Here is a 26054-nt window from a genome sequence, read left to right as displayed (position 1 = left end):
TCATTGATTTTGTTCCCTATTGACATGATAGCATCATGCAGTTGCTGCAGATTTGTTGGCTGCATATCCATGATGCGAATCTCCCAATGGTGCTCTATTGGATTGAGATCTGGTGACTGTGGAGGCCATTTGAGTACAGTGAACTCATTGTCATGTTCAAATAACCACTTTGACATGATTTGAGCTTTGTGGCATGGCGCATTATCCTGTTGGAAGTGGCCATCCCTTCGGTCATAAAGGAATGGACATGGTCAGCAACAATACTCAGGTAGGTTGTGGCATTTAAATGATCCTCAATTGGTACTAAGGGGCCCAAAGTGTGCCAAGAAAATATATCCCACACCATTACATCACCACCATCAGCCTGAACCATTGATATAAAGCAGGATGGATCCATGCTTTCATGTTGTTAATGCTAAATTCTGACCCTACCATCGGAATGTTGAGGCACAAATTGAGACTTGGACAGCGTTTTTCCAATCTAGTGAGCCTGTGTGAATTGTAGCCTCAGTTGCCTGTTCTTACCTGACAGGAGTGGCACCCTGTGTGGTCTCCTGCTGCTGTGGCTCATCTACTTCAAGGTTTGACATGTTGTGTGTTCAGAGATGCTCTTCTGCACATCTCATTTGTAATGAGTGGTTGTTTGAGTTGCTGTTGCCTTTCTGTTACCTTGAACCAGTCTGGCCATTCTCCTCTGACCTCTCACATCAACAATGCATTTTCACCCAGAGAACTGCTGTTCACTGGATGTTTTCCCTTTTTCGGACCATTCTCTGTAAACCCTAGAGATGACTGAACATGAAAATCCTAGTAGATCAGCAGTTTCTGAAATACTTAGGACCAGCACGTCTGGCACCAACAACCATGCCTCATTCAAAGTTACTTAAATCACCTTTTTTCTCCATTCTGATGCTAGGTTTGAAATTCAGCAGGTCATCTTAACAATGTCTACCTGCCTAAATGTATTGAGTTACTGCTATGGCTGATTAGATATTTGTGTTAACATGCCATTGAACAGGTATACCTAATAAAGTGACCGGTGAGTGTATATACTGTAGATACACACACACACACACATACATATATATATATATATATATATATATATATATATATATATATATATATATATATATATATATATATATATATATATACACATACCTTCATAAACGATGGTAGTGAAAAATGTTCTGTTGAAACAATGAACTTAGGAACAAATTTAATGCAAAATAAAATAAAAAAAGAATAAACAAGAAGCAGCCTTGTACACTGTTTAGCACTTCTGCTTCATATCTCTAGGACACATTTTCCAGGTTCTAGTGGATTCTCTCTGGGTACTACAACTTGCATCCCAAAAATGCGCAAGCAATGTACACCAATGACTCTATATAGGTCCTGTGCAAACGAGAGTGGGACAGTACCATGGGACAGAGTGACATCCCATCCAGAAATGGTTACAGTTACAAGACTGGCTTTTGTGACATACTATAAATAAAGAGGTGTATGTAGTTACCTTGAGCTTAGATCTACAGTTTAAAAAAGATGACATAGTAAGCTAGTATAAAAAATCTCTTTCTTGCCACCTTGAATTATAGTGACATAATGTTTTAATTTTTCCAGTCAGAGGCTGAGAAAAGCCTCCCTGCCATTTTTCCTCAAAGCTGGATCACAGTAATACCTTATTTCTGAGATTCAACATTTATGTTTTTTAACAACATGACCAAAATGGTGCTGCCAGAGTGCAAATAGAGAAATTAAAAGTCAAACTTTGGCTTGCAATCAGTTTTAGAACTGGTTTTATGATCTAATTATTTCCTTTTGTACTAGAATATGAAGTGGTATAGAAATAAATGTCAAGCTTGCTAATGCCTCACCAACACTGAGGACATAAGTTATTACTAAAGTTTCATTTGTTGGTTTTAAGAATAGAGTACAGGATGCTCTTGGTTTTAATGATATTATGCTATGGAATGCAATCTAAATCACAGCTTAAATATATTTTTTAATACAGCAATTTATTAGGTTTTAAAGTATGATTAGTTTGGTTTACTCTTTATATATTGCACTTCTCATTTTATAACTCAGATTTTCAAATATAATTAAAATGTAATGCAAAATAACTTATAGTAAAAAAAACACCAAACCACATCCATATACTGTTTGATATTGCGGCCCATTGCATCCCATAGTGTTTGAGCCCTGGTTGCCTAACTGGATTGCAAATGCATATACTATATATACTCTTCCATCTTTTCATCTTCTGAATTGTTGTCTCCCTCTGAGTATTGTGGGGAGATGGTGCCTGTCTCTGCAGCATTTGACACAAAGTAGAATACCAGTCCATCACAGGGCACACTCTTCCACACTGTCAATTTAGAGTCACTCAAATAACCAAAAATGCATGTCTTTGGGATCTGGAAAGAAGCTTATCCACATAAGCAAAGAGAAAATGTGCAAACTACATGTCTACTTCTGGTCTCCAGGGCTGAGAAACAGTACTGCAGTGCACAGTTGTTGTTATTGTTGCACTATTGTGCCACCTATTTGATATTCCTAGGAGATGGTATCTGTTTTGTCTTGCTGCAAAATGATACCTGGCAAACTTGCAATAGAAAATGGTCAAATTAATTACAGGATCTGGTTGTCTTGGGTGATCTTGTGCCAGTCACCTGGTGCTGTGCCACATTCCCTAACAATGTGTGTTAGGGAAAGGCTATATCCTTGTGCATCAGACACATGAAAAATACATAAAAGACTATTAAATGTTGGAATAAATTAATATTGTTGAAGTGGACCAGATGCCTGCCCAAGGCATGCCTCTATATTCAAGAGAAATGCTAGCCCAAATGCAGTTGGTAGTATTAAACTCTGGACAACATAATCGATGCCTTGAATGAAGTGCCTTACCTGCAAGTCGGTGACCCACAGCCCAAGGCATATCCAGCAGTCCATTTGAAGATATTACATCTCTGATCCACTGGATGTCCTGTGATGATGTTTTCTGAGCACCCCAAACATTTCCTAATTACAGGCTCAGCTAATAAGTGGCTTATGAGGACCAACAGTTCAGCAACCATCAGATTCTTTCAGTTATCTGTACAACTGACGATATATTTTGTGTTTTTTTACAGCCAGGCGGATGTACAGGTCTGTAGTAATGATCATGGACACAAAACACTTGTAACCCTAATTATTTACAAGTCTAGCTAATAACTCATGCTGATTTTCACGCAAACTGGGTAATTTCTTCTGGGTACAAACAGATCACCAGCAGAGCAGGTGGAAGTCACAGGAAGCAAGGGTAAGATCTTACAAATCTCATGAAAGCCAAGAGAACTGATGCCTTAGCTTACATGGCATGTAGTGGTTCAATTGGGGGCAGAGAAGAGGAAATGCAGAATACTTGAGATCACGGAAAAGAGCTAGCACTCTGACCAAGAGGCCACTCCTGGGTGAACACTTACACTAAATGGGGAGGTGGATAATGTATATTTACAGTACATACATAATGTATATTGAAGAAGATTTCTATCTGTTTAATACAGCAAACTTTCTATCTATCTATCTAATATAGTGAACTTTCTATCTATCTATGAAAATCCAGGAATGGATGAAATCATAAATAAAAACTTCCTGTTTTGTGAAGGTACTGTACGTTGAAGAAACGGATAAAAGTTAAAGAGTGTAAGAAATATTCGTTTGTATTCTTTCTTACAGTTTGTTTCATCAGTGTATTAAACAGCTGAAACTGGTAAAAGGAAAGCAGAAGCCACATTGTTTGTTGTGGTCTTCCTGTTTCTTAAAAGTTGACTCAACATTTTTGTTTCGGCTATCTTCGGTTTTCTAATTTTAAAACCATCGGTTTTCAAAATGTGTTTTAGCGAAACACTCAGACACAGAAATTTTAAGTGCAGTATTATATCAGTACGTTAATATTATGCAGTGAAAACGCTTTATCATAACTTTTTTAAGTGCACTGAAAATGCCATTTTATTGTCAGTGGCTTCGAAACGCTGTAAGCTGCGGACAAACTGCAATGTTTTTGCACTTACTTTTAGTAAATAATTATGTTACCAATATAATCTGTTTAGTAATATTTAAATGGCAACTCATCCAGATCATCAAAAGCACGGGCTGATAGCTATTGTGAGGAGGTTTCCGTTGTAAACGCGAGGAAAAGGAATGGGAGACGAGCTGAGGTTTGCTTGTATTTGATGATGTAATTGTGTCAGCAGCTCCTCTCCGCCCCGCCCCCTGCCCCAGCAACTTTGAACCTTTGACCGTGAAGCCTTGCGCTATGCTAAGTCCCTGAGTCCCGGTGTGCGCTTGCATTTGGGATGTTATCTCTTTAAAAGGCGATCCCTTCAATGTGATCTGGGGGCAGGCCATAGCTTTTTTTTCTCGCTGGGGTTAGGCTGCGTCTAGCTGATTGCGCTGTGTAAGTTTGTAGTTTGCGTGCTGTCATGGGAGGAATGTGGATTAGGAGCCCTCACGTTTATATGAGAACAAGCGCTGTAGCGCGCTGATCGTGCTGCAGGGTTATATATTTGCCTCTTTTTTAACAATACATGCAAGTGTAAGATTTGATTATGAGAAATGCAAAGCAAATTTATGGACGTGATCGACCACTGTTGATTTTTTTAACGTAAATGCACGGAAGGGGGAGAGGGGGCTGGTGTCCTTCTCTGGTCTGTTTTTTTAAGGACTTGACTGAAGGGGAACTTGTCAAGATGGCAGCATCTGGAGAAACGGGAATGCATTGGCAATAAATGCAAGGAGCTTCGATTCATCAGCAGGCTGTTGCTCGAGGTAGCTGGACTATAAGGATTCGTCGGTGTGCTGTGATCTTTGTTATCCGTTAGCCTGTATCATATTGCTGTGGATGTTCTTACGCGTGGCATCACTGAAGGATTTTCTCTTGTATTAAGGGGTCGGGAGGGGGGCTTTCGCCTGCAGGCAGCCGGAGGAGTGGCAACAACCTGCGAAGTGGAGGGGCAGAGGAAAAATAAACAAACTCGCGGAGATTGAGGTGGCGTCGTGGGCATCCTTACGAGGGTGACGCGCCTGCAAAATGACTTGACTGGAGTGACAGCAAGAAGAACCGCGACTGAGGTGTGCAGAGCTGGAGCACACTGCACAAGTAACGCACAGCAACATGCTGACATGTTAGAGCCAAACTGCGTGCATTTTTTTAATTAGAAGACTTCATTTACCATTTTTACGGATTATTCGTTTTTTGCACATGCTATTTGCGAGGGTCGTAAAGGAGAATGACTTTGTAATTTACTGACAGAGCAGGTGGAATAAGGATCAAGAAAGAAAGATGTCAGATGTACCCCAAATCGATTCCCTGGACCCCCTGGATATCGAAATAGACCCCGATTTCCAACCTCAAACCAGGCCGAGATCGTGCACTTGGCCCCTGCCCAGACCTGAGCTGCAGTCCAATGTGGAAAAGACGGAGTCTGCCGATAACTCCATCATCCCCGAGGAGGAAGATGATGAGGAGGAGGTATCCAGCTTAATGAATACTAATGATGGGGGCATACAGTGCAACAGCAGCATTGCCGGAGAAGAGCAAAGCGGGCCCACCATACTGCTAGTGGAGGGCACAGGGGTCGCAGCGGTTGCCCACGAGACGTCCGGCTCACCACTCTCGTCCCACTCACCCGGCCACGCCGGAAACGTTACCGGTAACAGCGGCTTGGGCTCTCAGCAACAGAGAAAAGCGTCCTCTCGCAGGAATGCCTGGGGAAATCTCTCATACGCTGACCTCATTACCAAAGCTATCGAGAGTTCGCCCGAAAAAAGACTCACGCTGTCTCAGATCTACGATTGGATGGTCAGGAGCGTACCTTACTTCAAGGATAAAGGGGACAGTAATAGCTCGGCGGGATGGAAGGTAAGTCTTACCAAAACAAAAACATTCTAACCTAAAAACACATGGCTTTCACGACTGCACATGGTGGGCGCTGTGCTGACTTGTTGCGCCTCACTGTGGAGGCGTTTGTGCTGGTATTATTGTTTTTAGGAGCGCGATCACGCGTTACTGAATTCTGGAGGATTGGCAGATGCTTCTGCTGTCCGATTGTCCCGCTATATTCTGCACAAAATACTGATTGCCCGTAATCGTTGTGTATTAATTTAAAATGCAGTAGGTTCATTCTGTTAAACACGCACGGTGGTGGAATTTCTTACTAACATTTTTTTTTTTTTGCTTAAAGCTACTCCTTGATATTTCTGATGGCATCTATAACATTATTTTGGAATAGACAGCACGTTAGGGGTCAGCACGTCCGCTACGTTTTCAGCACACATCATAAAGTAGAAACATACTGTATCTGGCGGATCAAGAAGCAGGTGTCACGTGTTCGTATCATGGGCACCGCCCCCAGATAGAGTGTGATAAACTGTGCCTCTAACAGCGAGGGCATTGTGAGACACACTCGCTACGGTGCATCGGACGAATCACATTCTGCAGTGCTTTGACGTGCTGCATGGAATCCCTTAGGGGTTGTCTTTTAACTCCCAGGGACGTGCCTTTGGCTCCAACATGCTGAACGGAGTAGGAAAGGGAAAACTTTATGCAAAATCACAGCTAAATGCTTGAGAGCGGTAATTATGTGTATTTTAAAGAAGAAAAACGTATAAATCTTTACGCGTTTTACTTATTAATTAAACGTGTATTAAGTATTTCCCCACATTTCCTTGTTTGAGATTGTTACATAGTGCCTCATAAGTTAGCAGCATTTTGAAATGCTTCATACGTTAATTGGAACACAAGATTTTTAACGTTAATGTAATCTTAAGGTCTTTCAAGTGAGTAATGTGGTTAGTTAGAGTCAGTGACCCTGGGATTTCCAAAGGCACTAGACCACACAGCCTATATATAAGTATCTGTGTGTGTGTGTGTGTGTGTGTGTGTGTGTGTGTGTGTGTGTGTGTGTCTATGTTTATTTCCTCATAAATTATACTTTTTAGCCAGATACTGTAGATTGGTGTAATATACATTATAGTAATGAAATATTGTCAACCTCACTTATTCCAGGTTTATTATCATGGGGGGACAGAGCCTTTCTCAGCAGCATTGGGCACTAGGCAGGAAGACACAGCACCACTCCACTCTGCAGCCCACTTTCTCAGACAGACACAGTGCCTAACTGACCCACTTTTGCAATGTCTGAAAATAAAATAATAAAAAAACTTGCACAGACATAAGGAGAAAAAGCATACTCCACGTGAGCAGTGACAGGGAGTGGGATTCAAACACAGCATCCTGGATTTGTGACGCAGCGGTGCTAACCACTGTGCATCCCTGTATTGCTTAATGTACAATATGTACAAGATCATACTGTTTTATACAAATTATGTATTGTAGTCACCATGTGATATATTAGAATAGATTGTCCATTTATCCACCAATTATCTAACCTGCTTAATCCAGTTCTCGGATGCCGCAATTGGGTCCTACCTTGGTTTCACTGAGTGCGAGGCAGGGATCCACCATAGAAAGGACATCAGCTTACCACATGGCACACGTACATGCACACCTGCACACATCCTATACCAGTTAACATAACACACTTGTCTTAGAAATGTGAGAAATGACCACAAGTGTCCAGCGAGAAACCCTTTGAAAATACAGAGGAAAATGTACAGACTACACAGAGATGACAACTGGGCACTATATTGGAATGCAGAATGATGGAACCAGGAGAGACTACTTAGTATGCTACTATGCCTCCATAAACTTTATTGTAATTTCTTTTAAAGGGATTGTTTTGTGTCAGAGTATGCATATAGTAGAATATAGAGTATTGTTAATAGTAAGTATATGAATATAATCAAAATGCCTCATACATTTCAATATCTCTTTCCAGCCAAAATTCTGTCTGGTTTAAATTACATTTTAAATGTGCAAGTCATGTGTGGCTTGCTTGTGCAAAGCAGACTACAGTCACACTTATTTATGTACACACAAGATTGATTTAAAAACTTGTCTTTGGACTGACTTCGTGAATGGCCAACACAGCAGAATAGTGTTACCACCTCAAAGTGCACCGGCTTAACTGTCTTCTCAAGTCTGCATGCTGCTTTCCTCCTGCACCCCTTTGGAGTTTCACGTTTGGGAAAAACAACAAAGTAATCCATTCGTCCAGTGTTTATAAGTGTAAAGTCATAATGTTGAATTTTTAATAAACCGCATTAGTGCAACAAAAAATGTGGAGTGCATTAATTGGCTTTTTATTATAAAGCATTTTTAAAATTGCATAAAATTTGCATGACTTGAAAACGTGGTTGCACTTGTGGCCTCAGGATACGTAGGTAGATCAACCGTTAACGTTAGGAATATGCACAGTCGATGTTTTTTTCTAATTGCAGTTATTTATACAACGACATAACTACCAGTTTGAAACAGGCCTAGTTTGAGTGATTGTGAATGTATGCATGAGTGTGTTTTGTAATGGACCAATCCCCATGCAGAATTGTGTGCTGCCTTGTGCCTGGTGCTACCTGGATTAACCCTACCCTTTAGTGGTAATAACTGCATTTGTGAAATGGAAGGATACCTATACATTGTCTTGTGATTTTTTTATTTTTTAATTTTTCAAAGAAAGTTCTGCAATATTTGAAATTTCCCCAGATTTTCACTCATGCATATTTGCTGAAGTGTGAAGCAGCATTAAGAAAGTAGTAAATCTGTAGTCACCATCTGATTAAATAATAAAGTGATAATGATTACCAGCATCACACTGACTCATTAAAGGAATGCATAACAATTAAGTATGTATTTGCTGGCATACCTATACTGTAATTTTCAGTAGTTTATAATTTCCTATTAATTTCAATGGGTGTGCTCGATCAAATAAACTAGGTTTTCTGTATTAGCCTTTGTGGTTGTACGTGTCCCATGGTCCTTTAGGTTGTAGTTCTGATACAGTAGTGATGTGCATATGTTTGTGCAGGTAGAGCCTAGGCAGGTTGTATTACTTGCTCAATTTTATGCATTACTTCCAAAGATATGATTTTAATCTATGGCCTTGCAGTTTCTTGTTTAACTTTATAATCATAATTGCTGTGACAATTGTCTTGCCATAGAAGAAGGGAAAAGCTGTTTAAGCACATGTTACCTATAACCTGCAGTATACACCACTAATTCACTGAAAAACTTAAAGTATTGGAGAACTTCTAAGTTCATCTGGTTTTTTTTACTGATCTTATTTTCTGAGTGATGCATTTTTTGAAACTACTTAAATAAATGAAAATAAAATATACCTAAATGGATAAAAATGAGCATGATTATTGCTTTTTTGATAGTGACAGTATGTATCCCCTACAAATTTGTCCCAGTGACCACTAATTCACTGAAAAACTTAAAATATTGGTGAACTGCTAAGTTCATCTGTTTTTTTTTTTTACTAATCTTATTTTCTGAGTGATGCATTTTTTGAAACTACTTAAATAAATGAAAATAAAATATACCTAAATGGATAAAAATGAGCATGATTATTGCTTTTTTGATAGTGACCGTATGTATCCCCTACAAATTTGCCCTAGTTGACCCTCATACCTGTCTTGTGTACATCGTCATACCAAAACCCCTCTGTTAAATACTTTCCATGGACTGTCTTGATTTTTCTTAACAAATGTACAATGTGAATGTAAACATACTGTATATTAGTATTTTTGTAAAAGTGAACTCTCTTTGGAGGATGCAAAATATAGCTTAAGATGACTATTGTGGAAAAGATCATAGTTTGTAAGAAGCTTCACAAAGGACAGAACACCATTCAGTCCAAGAAATGTGTTTGACTAGCTAATAGCTAAGTTGTCCCAATATCTCACACTTTTTAAAAACTGTTAAGTTTTCCATTTCAACTATTTCATTTTTGTAGTTTGTTCCAGATTTCCATAATTCAATGTGAAGGAGGGCTTCCCGACTTAAGTTTTAAACGCACTTCTCTTTAATTTCTACCTTTGTCCTTGAAAATATGAGTTCACTTTTTAATTGAAATTTGATAGGTCAGTTTATCAATACCTTGGAGAATTTTGAAAACCTGAATTAAGTCCTGACATAGTCTTCTCAGCCCAAAGTTGAATTCTGCTCAGACAGGCTTTTTGGTTGCTGTTTTCTGCACGTCTTTTAGAGATCGTCTTGTTTTTTTTGATGGAATGGTTACCCGTACACCGGATGTGATCTCACAAATCCATTTCAAAGTTCAGGTATATAATATCTATTGATTTCAATTAAACAGTTTTTATAATATAACCTGACATCATTTGCTATGAAATTGCTCCTGTACATTGTCTAGATCAGGATGGCCAACACTAATCCTGGAGAGCCACACTGGCTACAGGTTTTCATTCTAACCATTTTCTTAATTAGTTACTAGCTTTTGATACTAATTAACTTAATTTAATTTATTTGCTATTTAAGACTCAGACCCTTAAAATGAGGACTTAGCAACGTCGGTCCTGGAGGGCTGCAGTGGCTTCAGGTTTTTGTTCCAGCCCAGTTGCTTCATTAGAAATCATTCATTGCTGATGAAGCACTTATTGCTCAAGTGACATTTTTCTGCTTCATTTTAATTGACTGGCTTGTTAAGATTTTGACCCCTTAACTGCTTATTTTAGTCTTAAACAGTTGTATTCATTGTTTTAACTGATCCTTATTAGCAATAAGATGCAAATGACAAAGGAACCAGTACTTCTACATCTAGCTTGTCTTGATTTCCATCTGTGTGTGTTCGTCATTCACTATTTGGTTTAATTAAGTACTCAGAAGGAAACTGAAGAGAAAGTGAAGTGAACTGAAAATGACTCCTCTGTTTTAGGCTTCAAATCGCTTGCATGATACATGCATCATTAGAAAGGCAAGGAAAAACTAAGACTTAAGACTAAACTGACATGGTAGAGTTAAATCATTAACACGCTATGAAATTAAATAAGATCTGTTATTGGTGAGGATTGGCTTCTAATTAAGCAACTGGGTTGGAACAAAAACCTGCAGCCACTGCAGCTCTCCAGGATCAGAGTTGGACACCACTGGTCTAGATAATAAAAATATTTGTGTCATTGTAAGCTCCAAGAACTTTTATGATTTTGTTTCACTATCTTGAATTTATAATTCATTTTCTCTTGTTTGTATGAAACACTTTTGTACTTCTCCACATTAAAATTAAAGTGTCATTAAATTTGACACTTTGTGAATTGTTTTGCTGCATCCTTAGTATTTCGTGTCCCACCAGTTTTTGTGTCATAAGCAGATTTTACAAGTTAACTAATTATTTATAAATCAGTGTACATTAGAAAGAGAAAAGATTGGAATGAATGTCCTAGAGTTATTGAGGAATGCCCTGTCATAAGTTATTTTATTTATTAGAGGAGCATAATAATAACTCTGTTGTTAACTTATAATGGATAACTACTACTAACTAATAAATATTAACTCTGTTGTTAGCAGGCAGAGTGGTGTTGTGGTTGAAGTTTTGGACTCCAAACCCTGAGGTTGTGGGTTTGAATCTCGCTATTGACACTGTGACCCTGAGCAAATCACTTGACCTACCTGTGCTCCAATCGGAAAAGCAAAAGAACTGTAACAGTTGTGTCATAAATGTTGTAAGGCATCTTGGGTAAAAGTGTCAGCCAAATAAGTAAATGTAAACCTATAAAGGTTAACACCATTGATTACCCACTTACCCCATATAAACCTATGGGACAGACACACAGATTTTCTGACTCCTTTCTTCTAGCTGCCTAATAGGTTTGCTGGACTTCCTTTACTGAACTCTCCTTAGTTTTTCTGAACTCTCTCTCCCCATATGTATTCGTGAGGTTCTACAGGTTTATTTGCACAAATGCTAAAGACTGACCTCTTCACTTCTGCTGAATAGAATCAGTCTAAAATGTACTATTTTACTCTCCCAGTTTTATACTGATTGCTCCTGTTTCCCAGTGTATTGTTCTCTAGGCCTGACATTAAATCCTCTCCTAAACTCTTCCAATACATTATTTGTGTTCTGATTTGCATTAGTACTTTACTTCTTGATGATGCAATAGTAAGTTTTCAATCTGATGCTATGCTATAGTTTTATTTACTCTGTGCAGCTCTTTGAAACGATGTGCAGCTCCTGGCACCAGGGCCGGATTAAGAGCTTTGGGGGCCCGTAGCACATTTCAAATTTGGGGGCCCGTTTGGTCTGCATCATCTGAAGTTTAGATTCTGAACAGTTCAAACCAGACTAAATAATTATTTTACTCTCGATTATAATAAGAATCTTATAATATTTATGTGAATTTTATGTGTTGGGCCCCTAAAGTTTTGTTGTGTAAGAAATTTACAGTTTAAAAATGTAAAGATAATATTTTTAAAGACCAGTTTTTCAATGCTACACTTTTTCATTAAATATTGGGTCCACCATTTGGGGGCCCCCGAAATTGTGGGGCCCGTAGCATATGCTACATGTGCCTATTGGTTAATCCGGCACTGCCTGGCACTGTATAATGAAGACACATTGATAGACACTGCAGTCAGAGCTATATTTTACATGCCGACAGTTTAGGTTTATAGAGTCATTATTGTCATGCAGTAAAGATTTCAAGACATTTGTTTTAGGTTTTTATTTTCTGAAATGAAGATATTCTTTGAACTTTCAGTTTGGCTCATGCCATAAGAAAATGTGAACTTCATGTAGCATAGATGCAATGATTCCAGAAATCCCAAAGAGTCAAAAAGATTTTGATGCGGTGTTTGCCTAATCACTTTGTAGCATCCTCATTGATTTTCCTCAGTCCTTTTCCCTTCTAGCTGCCATAGATATGGACCTCTTCAGCTTTGCTGTTAACCTTTGTCCCAGCTTTCTGTTGAATCCTGCTGTGACTGTAACACCACTTTTAAAATTTCTTTCACTCTATTCTTGCTTTGCCCTTCTAGTGAGCTATATCTTAGCACAGTTGTACAGATTTCCAAGTTTCCCAAGTGATACGGGTTTAGAATGGCAACTTTGGCACAGTCTTTTATCTTTGCTGCCTGCAGTTTAGCAGAAGAGATTTACCACACGAACAGTGTTAACCTAATTAATTTAATAAAACTTATGAGAATCTTTAATTTAAAGCAAGTATCTCTGTTTCCATCCATTTTTTGTACTTTTTAAAAACCTCATTTGAAGTTTTTTTTTGGGGGATGTTTCAGATTATAATACCAGATGAGAAATGTAACAATGGGCGCTGACAGTCAGGAGAGGATCATCAAATTGTTATTGTAATACTACTGTATATAGTACTGCGCATGCTGGACCTGTAAATTCTCCAGAAACTTCTGCAAGGTACTTCTGTGACTGTTAAATAAAAGTATTTTTAAAATACTCAGTAATTATAAATTTATATATACAATGTTAATCTGGTCTCAAATAAAAGGAATGTTTCTTTTTTGGGTTTGCTTTGAATATAAAACTGTTTTTTGTGATCCATGAAAGAAGAGCAAGATGGCTATTTTTCCTAGATAAGTTGAAGAAAAAAAAAAAAACTCCGTAGATGTTTAGCATGACTTACACAACTGGTTAGGTGAGTTTTATGAAGAGGGAGTGCTGCTATGTAAGTTCCAGGTTCACCACCCAGACAGCAAGTCTGCCAGCCATTGTACAGTAAATTATGGTAATACTGTATTTGTTTTTTTTTTTAACTCGGTGACCTTGGATTTTTTGTGCATTTATTTCATACTTAGTTACAGTACTAACAATCTGGAAGTCATAAGAGAATATACAAGAGTAGAGGATGTGCATAGCATAGCTTCATTTCTGACATAATGGCATTGCAGGCCCAGACTCCAGTTCATAAAGTTGGACACTGCATTGTGGCAGACTAGGCAAACACCCAGCTCAAGTCCAAGGAATCCAAAGTTGTTCTAAATCCTTATCTATCCTTACTGGGATTTGGTAGTTTTAATTTTATACCTGGCCAGTATTAATCATTCCTTGTATGAGGTACTATTTCCATAAGTTTAATTAAGCATTCATTAATTCAATAAAGGCATTATTTAAAATGGTGCATTATTGATCTGGATCTGTGTTTATTGTAAAGGCTTAGGAATTTATTGGACTTCTTGTCAGAGAAAATAAAAAGCTAGTTAGTATTTATTTTAAGGGCCTGTTAATACTGTTAGCAAATTTATAAGAACTGAAGCAGTAGTTGTTAGTTCACCACTTATTGTACAGTTTAGTTTTATTGTAAACATAATGACCACGTTTAATCCAGTTCAGGACCACTCACGCGGGGTCTGATTAGAGTTTACAAGTAGCTTCACATGCATGTCTGTGGAGATTTGGGTGAAAACCCCATTCAGGCACATGGAGAATATTCAGACATGAAATGAAGAACAAGTGGGTGCGAGATTCAACCCCAGCCCCCTGGAGCCATGAAGCAGCTGTGCTTACCACCGTGATACCATGCGACCACTCAATGAATGAAGAAGTAGGCGTTAGTTAAAATGGTGTTAATTGGCTCTGAACTGTTACTGACCTTGATAGACACTGGGAACAATTAAAAAATACATCACAAATACAGAACTACAGTAGGCATTAAGGAAAAAGTTATAAGTAAATAATGCACTTCATTATTTAATGGTAATGTCGATCCACTATAAGTAATTCGGATTAGTCGCCGTACAAAAAAACGTTATTAGACTAAACAGTTACTGATTTCCTTCATCCCAATTACCTTTCACTTATGACTAAGAATTTTGTAACATTTATTGGTTAAAATTTTACCATTAGATCATAATTGCTGATTAATCACACTGGTCTGCAGCAGAATTCTCCTACACAAAAAAGTCAGTGTACTTTATAGATTTCTGAAATTGGAAATTATCTACCACAAAACGTTTCCGTGAAATATCTGATTCAGTGAAAAATACTGTTTTGAAAGAAAGTGATGTTTTTTTAAAAAAAAATAAGTTGTGCTATGGCACGAGTTTCTTTCATACTCAGCATATTTTTTGAAGTATATTTTGAGCTGAAAATGGCAGCCTTCCTTGTTGTTAACATTAGTTGAGGTAGAACCAACCCAAAATCAAGTATTTGCTACACATTATTTGCTTATTCCTTCAAAATAGCCAGGAATTTATATTTAGAAGTTTAGAAAGAGGCCATTTATTGTCCAGAAGGGACAAAGTTATTGTTTAAAAGGTATTTACAGAAATATGGTAAGGTTAGGTTGATCCATCTATTGTCTTGACCAGGTAACAGGCAAAGAAACGATTAAAGATACACACCCTTCCTTTTATTTAAATAGGAAAAAAAGCATGTGCCACAATTTTCTTGGGAATAGAAAAGCAATCAACTACAAGGAACTAGTTGAGGAGCTTCTCATTGAGAAGCTTCTCTGTTGCCTGCCTAGCATTTAGCTGAAACATGTCTTTATAAATTTATTTCCTACACTTTTATTTGGATTCTTTGCCTGGAAACATGCTGAACACAGGGAAAAGTTCCATCAGGACGGCACTGAAATGGAGAGTTGTTTTAGTGGAAAGTGGTCAGTCAGTGGTAACAGAAATCTGTCAGTCATTTGGAAAATTATAGGAGGAGAAAAAAAACTACCAGATGACCATTTTTTGTATGTACTAATTCTGTTTAAAGCAATTATATGTCTAACTTATCATTTTTATAAGTCTAAATAATTTATGTAAAAATACATATATACATTTTTTCACCAAAATAGTGTTTTTTTTCATTTTGAACCTTCATCTCTCAAAAACTGGATGTGATAGAGCAATTCTGCTGCCAGATTTGGATTCAGCCTCCTAAAATTGACAGGAGCAAAAAAAAGTGTTTTTTTGGATCAGTGTTATTATGAATGATGTCACTCAAACCTTCAGTTAAATAATAAAAAGTGTGTAATAAATTTGATGCTAGCTAGCAAATAGCTGTTAAGATTATAAACAATTGTTAATTGCAATGGTGCCTCTGGTCTTCTATTAGCTAGTAAGAATTTTGTAATAAATGCAGAGAGGTTCATCTAATTTATACAATTCAGTGTTAACAGTAACATTACAAATGAAGTGCTGCTTATTATCACTGTTAACTAAAATTATGTAAGAAATGCAGATATAAATGTTAAAGAGCATTTGTTATTAGATTACAGACTTTTTTTCACTATTACCATGACCATCTATCAGCTATTAAATATATAAAAGATACTGAGGTTCATTTGTATTTACACATTTTCTTAGATTATAAATGATTATTAACTTCCAGAGTCACCTTGATCCTTTATTAACTTTTAAGAATTTCGTAATAAATACAGCTAATTAACATCTTGCTACTAGATTTATCTGTTTAATTCCTGAACCTGCTCTATCCATTAGAGGCTCACTGGGACGCGGGGTCAGTCTTGAGACTTAAATTTAGATCTCTAAAGATGTGCTCATGTAACCCTAGCCAGTGGGTCTCCATGCTGCTCTTGTTCTTACATTGTAACTGTTACTCATTTTTGACTTATTTATTGATAACATGCTGATTCCATAATTGCATGGAAATTTGGTATCAGTTAGTCACTATATCTTAATTGTTTGTTGGTTTTATAATTACATTTGTTATTTGATCTTAAAATAAATTACAAGAAATGTGACCACAGTAGTACAGTGTATCTTGGCGGGCTGACAAATTTGGTCGGAGATGCCTCCTTCTGTGTAGAATGTTCTATTCTCCTTTGCTGGATTTGTTTTCATGTGGCACCTGCCATTAACCAAACCCAGTTATTGTGCATGAGGTTCCTGTTCAGACTCTTAAGAGCTTTTACACCTCACGCTTTTGGCATAGTTTGTGGGTCCAGGTAGCTGTAGATGAAATAAAAAGGCATTAAAAGGAGTATTATTCATTTTATTATTTAAAATACAGTATATCTTGGTAAACGTTTGCAGGGAGGCGGCCCCTTTTATACACACCCGGATGGGCTCCAGGTGCTTCCCGACACTCCTCCGCGGACACTCCCCTGTGTGGCGGAAGTGCCGGCTGTGCTCCCAGAAGCCCTCCGGCTGTCCCCAGTCTTCTTCCCCCCCAGCACTTCCGGGTGTGGCGGAAGTGCTGAGGTCCAGGGCTCTCCAGGCACTGGGGCGCCCCCTGGCGGTGACCATGGGCCCCTACAGGGTTGAGCTTCCCAGCTCTGTACCCGTGGCCCCCAAAGGAACCAGGGTGGTCGCCCCCTCGTGGTCTGGAGGAGGCATGAGCCCTCCTCCTGTCTTCCTGGGCATCCCGGCTGGGTGCCATCCCCAGCCGCGTGCCACATACTGTAATTTACTAATTTTTCATTCTTCTGAATTACTGTACATTCGAATTATAAATTTGTCTTATGTAACAATTGTAATTCTGCAGGGCACACTAAGGCAGCACACAAAAGATGAACTGTGTGTTACCTGTGGACTCCGCACTGAAAGAATAGAGTAAGATCTACAGCATGCCATCATAATTTGGTTTCAGAGGCAGCTGTCTTATGTTTTTTCTTATTTAAAAGAAATATTATCAGATATCATGATGTATAGTATAAAATGCCCTAAATCCAGAAATACAACCTTTAATTATCTGTCTTCTTTTTTTTACGCTTAATCCTACTTGGCCGTCTAAAGGTTAATATGAACCGTGTGTGTTACATGAGAAAGCCCAGAATTAACTGGAAGCTTTTTGTACAAAGCATGATGCTTACATATTTGTTTTCTGCTGACGTCTGTCACATAAATCTTGACATTTGTAAAAGCTGAAGTGTGCAGATTAATCTGTCTCTTTCCCTGAAGAGTATCTTTTCATAGTACCACTTGTGCTTAAAACAGGTTTGGGCGGTGAGCACATTGACATAATAAGGGTCAGGTACAATTTAAAATGGCTCCTACAGATAAGTGAGGCAATATTCAAGTATGGCTCCATGATCAAGTGCTTGACTTGGCCAGCTTTCAAATGCCATTCATGAGGTGCATGCAGTAAATATATTTAAGATGTTTTGAACATCAGGCATTTACATGCAATGGCAATATTTTGTTATACTTAGACAAGTGTGGGGCAATGATTGATGAAAAAAATCAAAACCTCAAATACTTATTTTTGACTGCCAAATTAGACAAAACTGAATCACCTGAGAATGTCATCTGAAATTTGGAATCTTCTGTCAAATTTTGGGAGCTCTCAGTTGTGCCATGAAGGAGCAGCATGACCTTGTTCTGCAGCAGCCTGGGTAACTAGCCATTTAACTTTGGGTTGGTAGTACTTCACAGTCGGACTCTGTTTGGTTAAGAGCCAACTGTACAAGTAGAACTTTTCTGTTGAAATAAAGACCCAGGCACAAACTGCACTTTCCAGTTAAGGACATTAAGAATTTGTGAAAATAGTGACAGCCTGTCTTTCCTAAAACATTTTGATTAATGCTATAGGAGATGTGTATGGTGTGAAAAGAATTGATTGGTAGTAGTAAGTAGTATGTAAAGTTTATTTATAAAGCACTTTTCACAGACACAAAGCCCTGTACAATAAAAAGAAAAATTTACTTAATCTATTTGTTAGATTTTACTCTGTTGTGTATCTTAACATGTCTATGTATTACCTAGATTCACCTTTTTTCTATTAAGTAAATTTAAAGTAAAATAAATAGAAATAAAATTAATAACAATAATACTCTAAGCCAAAGCCTTCCTAGTTCAGTTCAGGCAATTAATGATCAATGTTGCTTTTGGCAATGCCAGTAATAATTAATTTAAAAAAAAATGTAAGGTGTCCACTCAGGGATGCCAAATTGCAAACACAATCTATTGTGTTTGAGGATTTTACAGTAACTTATGCCCACCCAAAGATCTCTGTTTCACTTTTTAGCCAGGACTTTGGAAATTTGAGGAGCTGTATACAATTATAATTTATATAAACATAAATTAGTGAAAAGTCTACATGAAATACTTTCACTTTCTCTGTTGTAATTCAAAGGTAGTGATAGATCATTTTTTCAGCAAATGACCCAGACACGCTGAAATAAATACAATTTATTCATAACATAAGGATAATAAAAGATGGATATATGCAAGACAAAGGGAGAAAATGAGTCACGTTTTTTATTCCTAAGTGTCCGATTCCTACCAGGAATTATCATTGAGTAGACTTACAGGAATCCAAGGTAATATATAGCAAATAAGGAGGGGAGGGTAGGTGGATGTGGGGGGCGGGGATCAATGAGGTGGGGTTTGGAGGGTGTTGGTCATAAAGTCTTCATTTATTATTATTTTATTTATCTACCTTGAGATCTGACTTTTGTTTATTTCAGGCATATAGGGAATCGTAAAGCTCACTACATTCTTGGCAATAGTAACATGTTGCCATTCAACATATAGTTGTTTGAGGGTACCAACCGGGCGAGGTTTGAGGCTTATTCATGTTGCTGGGGAGGGTCACAAATAAAAGTTACCAAAATCAATACGTAAAACAAAAATCAAAGTTGAAGAAACAGGCAAAGTCCTAACTCCATAAATTGGATTTTTTACTAACTAAAACCACTGCAAGAAGATACACAGTTGTACTGACTGCACATGTCCACTAAAATAGAATCAGAAGATGGATCATACATGTAATAAATAGCCAAGGATATAACTGACAGTGCTGGAATTAAATAAACAAAGGCCAGGACGTGAGACAAAATTGAAAATCGAGAAACAAAGTGAAGGAGTCGTTAACCAAAATATTTCACATAGCTATAGTTCAAAACATAAATCAAAGACAAAGAACAGAAAAGAATCTGTAACGAGAGAGCTTTGAACAATAATAACACAAGGATTTTATTTTGTTTTGATTCATCTGCTAACATGGACATGGACACTCGGGAAGTGTATGAAAATGACTTATATATTGTAGAGTCACAGTAATGACATCTCATGTTGCAAACTCTTGGACATCCTGCCCAGCTATAGCCTCGAAAACGGCTAACAATTGTGGTGTCCATAATGAAAACAGAATGAAGCTACAGCACCTGACCATTAAATTCCTTACATTCCAAAACCCCAAAATTATGTATACATTGTTTTTAGAGGCCAAGGAAAAGCTGTAAGAATATAAAATAAAGTCCAGATCATGACAACAATATCCAGAATCCTGGCCATTAAGGTCTGTGCATGACCATTTTAAATACAGTACTAGCGGTGTAGTAATGTAACATGTCACACTTTCCAGCTCTCGTGGTAGAAACCTGGAGCCATTACTAACAAAACTATAGCCTCATTAATTAAATAATACACAAAATAACAGTTACCACTATAGAAAATGACAAACCAAATGGCTGCAAGACAACATCACAGAATAACAATAAAATGTAACAACAAGATCAAAATGAACAGAGGAACCAAAATTGTGTGCAACATTGAGGTCTACAGTCTCAATCACCCTAAAATCATTACAGAAGTATTTATAATAAATCTGATTGTCAGCACCTTGTTGTTTTGAAGTCTTAATAACGTAACATACTGTAAGTCGGATCTGTACCTGACTCTGAATGTTGGTTATAACTCTTTGGGACTGGACAATTTACTCTTCATACCTCTTTTCAGCCATCCAGCTATCCATTGTCAAAGGTCAAGATCATCTCTTTCCTTAAAATTACTCCATAATACACAGCCTGATGTGAGAATCTGTGTTAATAAGAAAAGGTGCCCACCACAGTTAAGCTTTATTGCACTGTAACCCCAACAAGTAAGTGGCTATGCATCTCTAGCCTCTTGTATGTTTTTCTCTAGTGATCTTGCTCCATTTGTACCACAATGACATGCTCAGCGTTGTTAAACTATTAGTTATTTTTTCCTTTTGTTGGAGGCTGGCTCAATCATCCACATCCAGTCTGCGTTTGAGTGTCACACTATAGCAGCTGCTTAAAAAGACAGGCATACAAATAACTTTGAGCATTGAATGGCCAAAAAAGAAAGTCTACCCAGGCCTGTTTCAGGAATATAGAATTCACAAGGGACAGAGGAGATTTTTCTTTTCTTAATTACTTTGTCGCCTCGCCCTTACACTGGATAAACAGGGTAAAGTGAAGAGATGAATAAAATATTTTGTGGATTTTACATTTCCTTATGGAAATACCTGACATATTAGCATTTTTAAATAACATTCTCAAAAAGTCTCCTGCGGAAAAATAAACACATTAAAATGAACAAGGTTCCTGGTACAACTATAAAAGCACACTTACTGCCATTTCCTATAATTGCTGCAATGGGGCTTCATTTTGCTGATGCCTATTCCGAAAAGCACAGGGAGGTTGTATGGTTGCTTTTGGGTGAAATTTATCCCAGAAACGTTGAACTCAATGATGGGGTAGATTTGAATGAGATGTCAGGACACTGCAGAGCCCACTCGTTCATACACCCATTTCATGCACGCAGGCCAGTTTATAGTTCTAGTCAGTTGACCTGCCTTCTAGTCTTTTTTAGGATGTGACAGAAAAACCAGAGTACCTGGGAGTTAATCAATGTGGATGTGGAGGGAGAATCTAAACTTTATGCAGATATGGCTGTGGCCTGGATTTTTACCCAGGTGTCTGTGTGAGGCAGCAGCAGTAGTAACTATTGTGAATCAAAAGCTACCTCATGGTTATGACAATACTTGAAAGGCCAAAAGATGTCAGGATCCTATGAGGTTTATGTGCATCATTGATGACACTAGATATAGAACAAGAATTGTGACAATGGAAATAAGTTGATATTCAGCACAAGGAGTGATACTGAGTGAAACGCCTGGCAGGTAATATTTTATTTGTAAAGTTAATTGTCCCTCAGGGCTCAGTTTAGCTTACAGTAAAGCCATAATTTTCTACTTTCAGATTCAAGGCTACACTTCTGACAGTCATGATGAAGTGTTTTGAAGCACAATAAAGTCCATTGTTGCTTCTTATTAATAGGTGAAGTTATTATTGTACTGTATGTGTATAAATTGTATCATATACAGTACACATACCCTATATGTTGTATTCTTTCTTTGAAACTAATAAACATTATATACCCTGCTGAAAAGTTTAAACACAACTGGTATCTTTATGTTTGCAGACTCATTTGTGTGCTGTGATAAAACTTGACCTTGCTGCCATCATTCTAGCTGCAGGGGTCTTACTCCACTGATAACCCAAGACTGCAGTGGGTCAGATAACCAGGACGGAGCCATGCGTTTGATTTCACTGCTGGGGATTATGGAAGTAGGACACACCTCATCTGGAACTACATTTGTATTGACATGACCGTTGCAGCAGCATTAACATCTTTATTATTATGAGAAACTGGAAGGGGACGGAGTTCTTTAAGTCCGAACAGCAGTATTGTCAAATATGGACAAAACCGGGCTACAATTACCAAAGAAGTGTCGCCTACAGCAGTAGTGTACCGTTTGAATCTATTATTATTTCGGCTAGTGAAAAGTTATTTATTTTTTAATTTCAAGCTGTGATTTTCTCAGTTTATATGGCACAAATCATTGGCAGGAGCCTGGTTTTATTTCTTATTTAATTAGCACCTTTACTCACAGCTCAATGAATATTTATTGCCTGTTGGAGCTGTAGAGAGTAGGGTGTTAATGTCTACTAGAGTCTCAAAAGAATAAAAAGTTAATAATGTGCATGAGCAACACTGAAATGCACATGCAGTTTTAGAAACCTCTTAATTTAGTTTCTGTAGTTTAGATTATTATTATAAGTGACTCCTGCTGGTCAACTTTCATCCATCTATCCATTCATCCATCTAACTTGCTGTTTTTATTACAGAGTCACAGGGAGGCAGAGCCCATTGGGTACAATCAGGCTGTAGCCAAGAAGTAACTCTTAAAGTAACTCTAACTCACCCCTCATACTAGGCTAGTTTCCATTTGCCTCTCCGTCCATACAAACTCCATTTTTGACTACAGGGATGCTGAGAGCCTATGTGAGCTAGGATGACAAACCTATGGAGACTAACTCTTGCAAGTCCATCTCATACTGCCGTCAAACCTAACTTGCAAATGGGATATAGGAAGAAGCCAGAGTTGTAAGGGAAATGAGTGTGGAAGTATGGAGAACACGACCAGAATGGCTCCTGGCAAACTAGTTTCTGCTAAACCCTTGCAGTGTTCTTCAATTTTAAGAATTTTGTAAATTTAGAATTATTCTACGTAGACAAGGCACCTCTTTGCTTTAGCTTACTATTTGTAATCATGTCCTCACCACACATCCCAGCTGGAGACTGGACACCATTGCCACATCACTGTTTGGAGCACTTCGAAATTGGGTGCTTTCAGGAATTTGGCCTGTATCTCTTAACAGACACATTATTTTTCTAAAAAATTTTTGACCCTTTCATTAGTGTATGTGGATTTGAATGTGTTGGAGGAAGAGCCCATGCAGCGCACACAGTCTTTTCGACTAATTGCCTTTCTTGTGGCTTTCATTACACAAACAGCCGCTTGCCGCTTTCCAAAAGAGAAAGCAAGCGAGAGAAAGAGAGCGTGAGTGGGAGGTCGTGCTTTGTTTGTTAATCAAGCGTCTTTTTGTAACAAGAGCATTTGCGACATCAAGGACTTTAGTAAGTTGAAGTCATGCTTTGTGTGCAATGCACACTTCAGACTGCTGAAACAAAAGATAGAATCATTTGGGTTATTACATTTTGCAAAGATTGGATGAACAATGGGTAGATGATTGCAGCTCCCATTGTAGACGTTTGTTTGACTGCCCTGAATTATACAGCTTCAATCCATAAGCACCTTGGTCTCGGTTTTATGTATTGCGTTGTCAGATGTTTATGTTGTTTTGTATGTTTGTTCTGTCCTCTTTTAATTAAAAAGGGCTTATTCCTTATTAAGTGTTGCTAATACCATTGTACCATTGTAGCCTTTTTCATGTTTGCAGTGAAGGTTTATAACTAAACTGATGTTTGGAACTTTTTGTTTTTAATGGAACAGAAGCTAATTTAACCCTTTTTCTGAACTGTTCAATATTTAAATATGCAGTACATTTGCTTACGGTTCACAGGATATATGATTTTAATTAAAAGAGTGCATAACTTGGTGAGGTGTGTCAGGTAATGCAATGAATAGCACTTCTGCATTCAAGCTCCAGAGTTGTGGCCATGAAAGTATAGTATGAGTATGAATGTTCTTTGCATACCTAAAGCCCCCCAGAGACAACCAGTGTACATTAACTTATTATTCCAAATTGACCCTGTATAAGTGAGTGTGAAAGTACACAAGTGTGTAAGTGTGTGTCCTGTGGTGGACTGGTAGCTTATCTACTCTTGATTCCTACCCTCTGCCGAGTTCTAATCTTGTGACTCAATAAAATGGCTTGGGGTGTTAATTCCCAGTCCCTCAAACAGCTTCCCATGCCTGCTGTGTTTTTGATTTTTCACTAAGATTTACCTTAGCCCTTTTTATGTAGTTTATTCTTGATGTGTATTAATTGATACAACAGACATCTCCACTGTCTCTCTCTCTCTCTAGGTGTGTCTTACCAGGTAAAATAAATAACTGAAACACGTTTGGTTTTCACAGACTGTTACTACAGACGTTACAGATGTTCTTGTCCACCTTACATTATCTCTTAAAAGTTTTCTTAGGTACTTAATAAGAACTAGACAATTTCCAAAACTGAATAAAAACTTAGAAAATGCAGTTTAACATTAACAAGTGCAAAGTTCCACACATAAGCAAAAAGAACGTTAGTTATAGATGTAACATGGGTGACAAAAACCAAGACAAAGCATACTGTGGAAAGATGTAAGAGTTTACATTAATGCAACCGTGCAGAGGTGATTAAAAGGGCAAATACAATATTAGAGTCTATTGTAAACACTGACAACTATAAAATCATCGGGTGTTATGCTTAGCTAATGAGCTATATCTGGAATACTATGTGCAGTTCTGGTCACCACACCACAAAAAGAAATGCCAAGTCTAGAAGCTGTGCAGAGAATGGAAGCCAATTGCATCCCAGATTAAAGGACGTGCCCTACTCTGAGAGGCTCAGAGAAACGAGCCTCTTACTGCTGAGCAGACAAGGATGTGTGGAGACCTAATACAGGTTTTCAGAATTCTCAAAAGCATTAATTTAGTTTATCCCACAGCAGTCTTTCTTGTTAAATAGTGAATCACGTACTCAAGGACGCGGTTGGAATTTAGGGGGACTGATGCCAGGAACCACTTCTTCACATAAAGGATCATGAGAATCTGGAACACATTACAAAGCAATTTAATTGAAGCAGAAGCCTTGACAATGTTTCAAAAGCATCTGAATAAGATCATGAGACAGCTTAGCTATTAGATAACCAAATGAGCTTGCTTAACTGAATGATCCTAATAAACTTCTTATGTTGTTATGGTCAGTATTGTCTGGGCTGGTTAACGTTACACCCATACTCTATGTGTATTTGCAAAATCACCGTGGTCTTAACTTATATGATGTGACATATAAAACTGTTATGTAGAAGTACAGAAACTTGATGATTATTTTTTTTTTTTTGTACTTTTTGTTTTGCAGTGTCGAGCAATAATATCATATGTAGCACCTGAGGGTGACTGTTGTGTTTTTACAATGACATTTTAGCTTCTGACAGTTGAGACCTTGAGGCAACATGCAAATTTGTACTCATGTACTTTGAAGAGTCTGAAGACAGTTAAAATTGTTTAAAGTCTAAACTGTTTCATTGTATTTTATACCTAGCACACTTGCCACTGAATAGCTGTGATGGCTGTGCATAATTACAAATCAAGAACAAGTGAAATACAAAATGACATTTCATAAATTACAAAACACTGTGCTTTAAAATTATACAGAGCATACAAGGACTACTATCTATTTGTGTAGTATATATCTTTGAATTTATTTAAGTAAGAATCGTAATAGTGCTAAAATAAGTTAGATGATGATGTAAAGTACATTCAGCTAAACTTAATTGGGTCAGTGTCCAACAAAAATCCAAGTTAATTTTGATTTGATATACTTTTTTAATCCCTAAGGGGAAATTATCTTTTCATATGACCTTTGGGGGGACAGAGTGCAGGGTCAGCCATTGTACAATACCCCTG

General features: G+C 37.7%; 1 protein-coding gene across 1 annotated transcript in view; it reads left to right on the top strand.

Annotated features, from left to right (window-relative positions):
• The first annotated feature begins 4410 nt into the window (after positions 1-4410).
• Positions 4411-26054, top strand: part of foxo3b (forkhead box O3b) — a 201733-nt gene continuing 180089 nt past the window's right edge. Inside the window, exon 1 of the mRNA XM_028797620.2 lies at positions 4411-5905. Within this exon, the coding sequence (XP_028653453.1) occupies positions 5327-5905 (579 nt within the window). The 5' untranslated portion in view covers positions 4411-5326. The remainder of the gene's footprint in view (positions 5906-26054) is intronic.

Source organism: Erpetoichthys calabaricus, chromosome 3, assembly GCF_900747795.2.
Source record: "Erpetoichthys calabaricus chromosome 3, fErpCal1.3, whole genome shotgun sequence".
NCBI lineage: Eukaryota > Metazoa > Chordata > Cladistia > Polypteriformes > Polypteridae > Erpetoichthys > Erpetoichthys calabaricus.
Note: the sequence above shows the minus strand (reverse complement) of the source record. Positions and strands in the feature narration are given on the sequence as shown.